The sequence below is a fragment of the Caretta caretta genome, chromosome 11, assembly GCF_965140235.1.
Source record: "Caretta caretta isolate rCarCar2 chromosome 11, rCarCar1.hap1, whole genome shotgun sequence".
NCBI lineage: Eukaryota > Metazoa > Chordata > Testudines > Cheloniidae > Caretta > Caretta caretta.
The window spans coordinates 6,917,913-6,927,945 of NC_134216.1; the positions used below are offsets into that span (position 1 = coordinate 6,917,913).

At 44.9% G+C, this 10,033-nt stretch overlaps 1 protein-coding gene across 7 annotated transcripts in view; it reads right to left on the reverse strand.

Annotated features, from left to right (window-relative positions):
* CNTNAP5 (contactin associated protein family member 5) overlaps window positions 1-8,316 on the reverse strand; it is a 426,257-nt gene extending 417,941 nt beyond the window's left edge. For 4 of the 7 annotated variants that reach the window (XM_075117728.1, XM_075117729.1, XM_048869287.2 and 1 more), the window contains exon 1: window positions 7,905-8,316. In XM_075117728.1, the coding sequence (XP_074973829.1) occupies window positions 7,905-7,986 (82 nt within the window). In that variant the 5' untranslated portion in view covers window positions 7,987-8,316. The remainder of the gene's footprint in view (window positions 1-7,904) is intronic. The other 3 variants (XR_007359131.2, XM_048869284.2, XM_048869285.2) reach the window with 1 other exon arrangement.
* Between the last annotated feature and the right edge of the window lie 1,717 nt (window positions 8,317-10,033).

The window sequence follows — 10,033 nt, forward strand, 5'->3', positions numbered from 1 at the left end:
CTCTGAAGCAAACGGGTACTGGCCACCATCTGAGACTAGACAGGCTGCCGGTCTCATCCACTGATAATTCCTGCCTACTCAGCGTTAAAGCCTCCATGCTCTCCTCTCCCACATTAGACATGCCTTGGGGGAAAACAAATTAATATACTAACCCTGGGCTCAGAGACCTTGCTAATGATCCACGACAGCAAAGGAATTAGCTATTGAATATGACTGATGTTATGAATAAGAAACCTCCAACAATGTATTAAGGGACCAACCCCATCTTTTGTCCTCAAATGCAGAAGACATTGCTCACCATGGAGATGGCTTAGTCCTCAGGCATGGGATGGCTGGATTTGAAGTGTCAATGGAGAAGATTTACACCTTTTGCATGCCATGGTGTGTGCTCCCTGCGCTACTTTCTGAAAGGACAAGCTATAAAACAGAGTCAGCGGCTACGGTCTTGCAGAGGGCTGTCTCCAGCAGAATCCCACACCACTGAAGTTCTGTGTCGACCCTGGTGATGTGAATTGTTTAGTGTACGAGCCATTAACAGTGATTTGCTTTGAGGTCAAGGGAAGCTTTCTGTCAGTCTAGAAATGAAGGAAGCCTGGAGAAAAGGACAAAAAACACTAACTACAAAGCTATGTATTATAAGAGATTCTTAATAGAGTTATGATAAACTCAGCTGTTTCTCTCTGCTGGGATCCATGTAAACAGCTTCCTTAAATCCGGTCCATACTGTGTTCCCTTCCAAAAGCCAAGAGCTCCAAGGAACACAAAAATCTCTAAAGGAAAATTCCACTAGTCAATGAGTTTCATGTCATTTACCATCAACCCATGACTTTCTCCTGGTGCCAAAAAGAAATCAGACAGCATCTGTTTTCCACACCCAGCGGAGTTTAGACAAAAGATGGCAGAAATGTCATGAACATGCTGCTGTGGCATCTGAAGTCAAGCCTGAAACCCACTCCTGGTTTGTCCTTTGTCGAAATGCTGCATTCTGGAGAAATCCCTAAATAGAACTGGACGGAACTCTTCCTCCCATCTACCATCACAGGATTTCCAGGCACTTGACACAGATCAGTGTTCAGTCTCTAGCACAACTCACCGACCTCACGGGAGGAAGGAGGGTGGAAGAGAAAGGCCTCCATTATCTAACTGGAAAAAGTGACACAGAGAGGCTAAATGACTTGCCAAGGTCACACACTGGATCAGTGGCAGACTGACTTCCAGTCCTCTGCTGTAATAACTGGACCACATTTCCTGCGTTGCCATCTTTTGGGCATTCATCAGCTGAGAGATTCACCACTCAATGGTTTCACTGGAATCGCTCAGGAGTAGAGCACCAATTTTGTCTGAATTCACCAGGGAGGAACACCAGGCACAACAAGAGAAGCTAAAATTAGTTAGAACAATTCTATCTCACTCAAAGGTCCACACTTTACTTGCAATAGAAGATGTTCAGATCATTCACTGAGAATAAGCTACTCGGACTTTTGATCCCTAGTTTATTTATGTAGGCAATATTAATTCATCTCTATTCATGTACGGCACCCACCACTCTAATATATCTTAAGAGAAGTTTCTGGAAGTAGAGTTTATGAAGGATTTTGTATTGTCTTATCAAAACGCTGTGCTGACAGTCTCTGAACATGAGCTTCTGCCGGAAGTTTCCAAATTCTGTGATGTTCTACTGTAGATTGGCAGTGCTATCGAAAAGCAGGTAGCATTTTGCAGAGGCAACAGAGCCAAGATGATTTTTTCCATCTTTCTGGCGAAAAGACCAGGCAAGGTCCCTCATGGCACATACAAAATTCAAATGGCCTTCTCTTTTCATAAATTACTTTCCTATATTTTTGCAGCAAATATTGAGACACCTACTGAACATCTGTCAGAGCAATTTTTCTATTTCGCTACTGAATTCTAGGGTTTGGGTATTTTTGTTTGGTTTTAAAACCGCACACTGCTAGCAGGATTGCTAGTTAAAAATAAGATACTGGTGGATGTATTTTGGCATCCAGAATTCTATATTGCAATGCTGTCATCTCTTCAAATTCCATCACTTCCACTGATCCACTGACCAGATGACATTATCGAGCAGCACAAATCTGCACAGAGCAATTAGACAATGCAGAGACAAAATTAACACAAGAAGTTAATTATCAGGGACATCAAACCAGCACTGTGTACACAAATTCTCCTGTTTCTCTGACACTAGGCAGACATGCTTATAACTGTAACGATGCCGCCTGTTTCACCTACTGATCCACCTAAAGTCTCCAAGAACTAACTGATTTTAAGACTTAATTACACAGGGCCAAATCCTGTTGGGCTCCATTCTATCCTTTGCCTTAAATGGGAGTTTGCTTGAGAAAAGACTGAAGAAACTATTACCGACAGGGGGAAATGAAAGGAAGCAGCCCCTGCACTCATTCAATTGTACCCCGCCACTGTTTCACCTGTGCACCTTAATTGGACTCAAGTTCTCATTCTAACTTGCTATATCACCCTCGTGCCCCAGTTTCTCCACCTATAAAATGGGAATAGCATCACTCATCTGTGAGCTAAAATTAGCAAACACTTGCAACATTCTTGGAAAGTGTGTGTTAAAAGTGTTATGCGCAGAATCGCAATATTTCCCACAGTATGAAATTAACACGTTTCATGTTATCCTAGAATCCATTTGAAAACAATTTTCTCTTGCTGTTAATTGCATGAAAGACTTTGCTGTGCTTTCATCATAAACAACAGAACTGCAGACAGTTTCCTTGTTTGATACAGAGATACTAATTGCCCTGGCAGTCGATAATGCCATCTGCTTGATGGGAGCACGATCCAAAGCCCATTGAAGTCAGTGGAAAGACTTCCGTTGAACTGATTGGCTCTGGCTCAGCAGAACTGAGTGAATGTTAAGTAAAGACAATAATGCAGTGTATATGATACAAGGTGTTGATAATTAGGGTGTCTGGGGCTTTGGCATTGCATGGGCCAAATTTTGAGAGAAATACCCAGAAGCCCTTGCATTAATGATCCCCTCTCATTCATGATCACACATCTCTAGAGTAACTATATCAATTCCTTACAGACAAAAAGTAAAGTATTCATGAATTTTAGCTTCTTTTAATGGCCATTTAGGAACTGGAAACAAAGAGCAAGAGCCAATACCAGGGGATCATCCCACTCTGCACAGCCTACCATCAAGTACTCCACAGACCACATTTTGAGCATCACTGGTCGACCCAACGGGTCTTTTTTAAGTTTATCATTTATGACCCCATGAAAATCAATTAGCCTATGGCAAACCTGGTGCCTCTTGGTCAATAGCGAGGAAAGCAGGATTTGCTCATTTAAACTAGTGTAAATCCTGACTAGCCCCCAGGGTTCCAAATAGCCAACACTAGAGTCGCTACTGACTTGATCACATTTACATCTGTCCATCTCCATTGACCTCTACGTAGTTCCTTTTGATTCAGGGCAGCGCAAAGTGAGACTGGAGTCAGCAGACCCATCGTGTTTACTGCCTAAAAGATTCCTTTGTCCAATACATCATACTTGGTCTGACATGTCCATTTCTGTGACCAACTCTCATCTTTCATGCTTCACTCAACTCTTTGCCTGGCCATGAGCCACAATAAGTATTTCACTGAACAAAACAAAAAGATGTAGAGAGATAATCTCCTCATATAAAACCTGATCCTGTTCCACTGCGGTCAATGAGAGTTTTGCCATTGACTTCGCCGGGAGAAGGAGCTGTTCTATAGCAATTTAAGGGTTTGATCCTGAGAGGTGCTGAACATCCACAGCCTTGATTGAGCATTGCAAATGGGATTTCAGTGGATTTTCTCAGAATCAGGCCCTAAATGCTAGTGGATTGGTGCCGTTGAATCTATGCGTACAGGGGCAAGGAAGAGACTGGAACAGAAACACAGCATTCATTACTTAAAGAATTACTTCCCACGTGCCCCCCGCCCCCCAAAATGGGACTTGGGAGATGCCTCCTCTCTAAGAGAGATTCTTAACTTCCGACTTTTTGCCCATGTGAGAGATGGCAGCCAAGTAAAATCTGCACTTCAGAAGGGGGTGATTGCAAAAAAAAATAAAATAAAAATACAATGTGCAGGATTTTAACTCTGAAGAGGCAGACACGGCCTATATATTGTAGCAGTCAGTAGTCTCTTCCTAGCTTTAAGAAAAGGAGTACTTGTGGCACCTTAGAGACTAACCAAATTATTTGAGCATGAGCTTTCGTGAGCTACAGCTCACTTCATCGGATGCATACTGTGGAAACTGCAGCAGACTTTATATATACACAGAGAATATGAAACAATACCTCCTCCCACCCCACTGTCCTGCTGGTAATAGCTTATCTAAAGTGATCATCAGGTGGGCCATTTCCAGCACAAATCCAGGTTTTCTCACCCTCCACCCCCCCCCACAAATTCACTCTCCTGCTGTTACTCTGATTCCTAGCTTTAGTTTTAAGTACTTTTCTCTTCGGCGTTTCAGGGTCAATGAAGGAGCTGTCCAGTGCCTATGCTACAAGTTAGCTCCACGTATCTTGAGATGGAGAAATTAGCATTTTATATACACACACACACGAACACACACACACGCTCTCTTTTCCCTGTGTTGTGTTCAGGGCTTTGGAGCGGAGCCCGGAGCAGCTCTGGAGCAGTGGAGCTGCAGGTTTTTGCCTGGAGCTGGAGCACAGCTCCAAAGCCCTGGCTGTGTTCTTACTTTTTATGCATGCTAGAAATATCCTGTATCCAATCACTGACAATTTAGGAATAATTTAGCCACTAAATTGCATCTCAAAACATGCAATCTTTTTTTGTTCAAGAAGATTTAATCCGTTTTATGCAATTTTTCCCTGCCAGCTGATGAATGTAGAAATTAAAATGTCGCAAGTCTGTGTACGCAACATGGCTTTCAATCTATTTTCTGGCAATTAATATCCCAGGGAGAAATCCTGTTGCTACTGTAGTTATTTAATGTAATAAAGCACTGCAATGAAGCAAGGTTGAAGAATTGATGGAGTTGTATTAGCATTAGGTAATTCTAATCTCTCTAATGAGGTCTGCTGACCCCTGGCCCATCGCTTCATTTCAAAGCGGATTCTTTAGCAGTTTTGTTTAGTTTCAGAAAGATAGCAGAAGTGGGAATCATGAGACAAAAATTAAGAGATGTGAGGTAATTAACTCACCCAATGCCAAGACCTCTCAGAAACACAGTTGAAGGCAAAAGTAGATATAAAAATACAGAATATAAAAAATTAGCAGTCTCTCAAGTTAAGAATACAAAACCTACATTACTGCTATATTTGGTATTAATAGGACTCAGTATCAGAGCTGATTTTTCCTACTCCAAACACAGTTCTTTTCCACTAAGAACATTGGGCTCCCAATTCTGTTCTTGTTTACACGAGTGTAAACCAGGAGCGACTCCACTGAAGTCAATGGAATTACCCAGGGTAAATAAGATCAGAATCTGGTTCCTGGGCCAAAATGTTCAAGCGTGGGAGCCTAAATCGAGGCTTCTAAATCCATATTTTGGCTCCTATATAGAAGCTGCCCAGTTTTCAGACTACTCACAGTTCCCCGCAACTTCATTACAAGTTTCTGCGCTCAGCATCTCTGAAAAGGAGCTCATTTCGGTATCTAAATGTGGATTTAGGAAGCTTAATTCTAGGCACACAGAGATGAAGATTTTGACCCATATATCGATTTTTAATATATTGTTTCAAGTCCACAGAAGATGTAAGCTAGCTTAATTGCACTAAAGTCAATGGCGCTAGAATTTTGTCTGCCAACTGAAAATCTAGTCAGATGTGCAGAGATTTATTTTTTTTAAAAGCGGTGAAGAGTTTTCATACAGGATAAAATGACTGTGGTGTTCCTAGGACCTTATAGGTATTACAGGTTCACATAGGCTCTTTAGCTTAGCTCCCAGAGAAAGCACTTAAAGCCTACCCCAGGCTAATTAATTGTTCAGTGAAAAAGTAAAATCTGTGCAGTATAATAAAGCCATTGATCATTAGGCTTTAAAAAGACTGGCTTCTAAATATTTAGGAAGCAGTGTGTGTTCAGGGGAAAAGGTTTATTGGCACTGGGATATTAAACTGTCAACCATGAAATAGTAAAACTCATTAAAGCAGAGTTTCCTTTTAAATGTTAGAAATTAACTTTATTACTGTATCAGTAATGGCAAGCCTGAGTCTTAAATTGCCTGCCACTTACTATTTGGGAATATTATTAAAACATATTAACCATATTTTAATTGGCTCCAAGAAAGAAAAAAAAAGTTCTCCCCGCCCTAGCATTTTTGTTGTTCATTTAAGAGCAACTGAACAGAAGAAGGGGGAAATATTCCTATTCATATATTTATGGTGTTTATTGAATTTACTTTCCCCCTGTTTATGAAACGATTCTCTTTCTTTAGCTATGTCAACATGTGAAAATATGCCTCTTTCCAGCCTGCCAAGGGAGGGAATCTATATGGCAATAGTGACCTCTAGTGCTCAAAAAAGATATCAGAACGCAGGCATCATTCTATTCCACCTCACTACAGCAAAAATTTCATTTAGGCGAGATTCTTCTACCCTCCCTCCCCCTCGTTCCATAGCCACCATTATTACAGGAGTCAATTATATTTACAAAACGGGTTAAAAACACATCAAGAGGCGTGGATATTAATCTGCTTCTACTTACTTCATGACCTGATTTTTCTGAAGTCATGAATAGATCTTTGGATTCTGGACTTCTTAAATGCATAACATTGACCTCTATCACTTCCCCAGCAAGAACTTATAGAAATACTATTCAGTACCTTCTGGGCAGACTCAGGTATCCCTCTTTATGTAGGGTTTTAACATTGCCCACCATTTCTCGTTTCAGTCTTTCACTGCCATCTCTTACTACTATTTATCTTACGATTATTAAGCAGCGCAAAAGGTCGTATTCACCATCTGCATGTTCATTACTGCACCAAGGGTTAGAAGAATAGAGGCAACCCGTAGACAGCTCTCTGTTCCCCTTTCACTGTGACACAGCAGATCCTACCATGCCTCAGAATGATCATTGTCTGCAGTGACAAACACAGCTGGCATCACCCTAGGGCCAAAACAAATAGAAGGGGAGGGGTACTTTGAGAGAAATTATTTTATGGGATTTCTCTCATCCGATGAAAAGGAAACAGAAGTCAGACTTAGAAGAGAAAGATCTACCCACGTTTGGATGCTAGGGTAGGAACACTAGCCCTTCATCAAGTTTGGGTTATGGTGTTATTTAAAAACCACCGCACCTTTCAGGCTGCAGAGTCGTCTGCATTCCTCCTCCACCCCTATCCATGCTCTGGGAAGGTTTGAGGTCAGAACGCAATGTGGAATTCATCTCACTTTGGAAGTCGACCGGGTTTCACCCCTGGACCCCGCGCAGGAGCTGCTGGCCTAAAATTTATACCCGGGACGCAGGCAAAACGCTCGTGTCCTGCGGGCTAGCTAAGAGGAGACACGAATTCCAGTTCGGAAGGGGGGAGGACCTTTCAACACGCTGCAGGATCCGAGCCTCGAGCCTAGACCAACAGCGGCTCACTACTGGCATCTCGGCCGGCGCTCGTCCAAGGAGCCAGCCGCGCAAACAGGGCTTCGGGCAAGGAATGATCAGGATCCACTTCAGCCTGAAGCCCCGGGCAGGCAGGACTGTTGCAAGGACCCTCTCCGTCTGACTTGAACTTTGCATTTTAGCGAAAACAAACTCCTTAACTAGCCGGCGAGAACGCGGACTGAGCAAATCAGGAGCTTAGCTAACTTTCTTAGAAAGGTCACGTCCAATACCCTAGACGGTAGCTTTCCTCCACCCTGGCAAAACCCCCCAGAAAGCCGCTCATTTGCGCTGGTCTCTGGCACGCCCGTTGCTACTTACAATTGGTTGCTGTTCGTCCCAGATGCCACACACTGAAGAGCAGCAAAGCCAACCGAGGGGAGAGTTTGGGAGCAGACTCCATGGTCGGCACGGGGCGAGCGGGCGCCTGGCTCCCCCGTCTCAGATCGCCAGCCGGGCTCTCCTCGGGCTCGTTTACTCCATCCAGACGCTCCCGCTAAGGCGGGGGCGAGGGAGCCACTCCTCCAGCAATCTTCTTAAAGGAGCAGGTCCAGGCACACGGCGAGCCGACCACAGAAATCCCCCTCCAGAGCTCAGACTCAGCGAGCCAGGCGCCGGGCAGCTCCTTATAGGCGACGGGAGCGGCGCGCTCCACCTCCCCGCTGCCTGGGAGGACCCTGCTTGCAATCTTCAGGCGCTGATGACAAGCATCAGAATCACCGTGTAAATCAGCTGCCTGGAGCAGATCTCTCCCCCCCCCCCCCCCCCCCGGGGACTGCTCCTGCTAGAGCAGCTTACAGCGACCCCGGCGAGGAACTGAAAAAAAAAAAAAATCATCTCTCCTCCACCCCCGAGAAGGTGGAAATGGAAAAGGCACCTCTTGAATCATCCAGTGCATCTCCCCTGCGAAGCCCTATGTGCAGGGGAAAGGGGGTGGGTGGAAGGGGAAAGCTGAGGTTATGATGACTAATGGCGAGCTGCCCAAGAGTGCAAATAAAGCCGGACTCGTTTCTGGTGCAAAGACAAACACAAGGCTGGGGAGAGGGAGACGGGGACGTTGCTCCTTCTGCGTCTCTCTCTAGCCTAAGCTTCAGCCACAAGATCCGCTGAAGACTCTGTTATGTTTGCATCGCCTTGGTTTTGGGCTGCGCTTCCCAAACTCATTAGGGCACCCCGTGTAAACGGCCCCGGTTGGAAAGGGAGCGAGGGTCCTGGGTGGCCAGGCTGGGTCAGTTGGAGGCACGTGGCTAGGTGGGGCTGATTGAAACCGCTCCTTAGTATTAGCCTGTAATCCGGTTAGCAAGATTAGTGTTTACGGTAGCTGCTCGGAGCCTTCCCTAAAAGCAGGGGGAGACCTGAAGGGCCATGGAGATGCAAGGTGGACATCTCAGGTTGCTGGCTGGAAGTGCTATCCCCGGTCCCCACGGAGTTGGCTGCTTGATGGGTGTGTCCCCGCTGTTAGCAGCGCAAAGGGTTGCAATGATCGTGCCCGGGGGCCGGGGAGGGTGGAAATCGCCATTTTACAAGGTGTTTTCCCGGGGGTGTAAAACAGCGCACTCGGAGAATAGTTTGCATTAGCCTTATTGCGTCCGCTTAGCCCACCCCGTGGCCGAGAAGACGAAATCTAAGGTCCTTTCAAGAACACTGAGCGTAACGATTCTTGAGACTTCGCCTTGCTGCTGCCCCCTCCCGCAGCGAGAGCGTGCGGGATCAAATTGCGTGAGCGGTCCAACTTTAATCCTGGAGGACCCTTTCTTTGCAACATGAGGGGCTGTGCGGCGAGCCATGCTGTGGTTCCGGGCCCTCATAAGCATTCCTTATAACGAGAAGGGTTAGACCATTTGCCAGAGTGCCTATGAGTTACCAGTGGAGAGCTGGGTTCTAAATTGCTGGCAGGTTGAAAAACTCATAGGAAAGCAAGAAGCTGGGAGGAACTCATAGGAAACTCATAGGAAAGCAAGAAGCTGGGAGGAACTTTGCCTGCAGCTGGCATTAAAAAAGAACTACCAATAGCATTCAGCTGGAAAGGGACAGTCCACTCAAACATCACACATCTGCCTGAATATTTGTACCTATTCTTCTTACACGCCACACCTAAAATGGCTTTTCCTAATGTCTTTTAGGTATAATGTCGGATTGTCTGCACCGGGGTTGTCAATAGGCAGACCGTGGGCCAAATCCAGACTGCCAGATGCTCTTGAAGGGACCACAAAATCTTTTTGTTTACTTATTATCATTGTTGTGCTCTGACAAATGTTATTCTGGAGTCTGGACTTTGACTATATCTTGATCAAGAAATTTGGACTGTGATCAAAAATAATTGACTCCTGCTGGTCTCTACAGATATCAATTTGAGTAGAGACAGTTTCACTGGGTTCCCTGTGTAGGCCTAGATACTGCAAACGTTTAGCTGTGGGCTTAACTTTACTCAGGTGAAAAGAAAAGGAGGA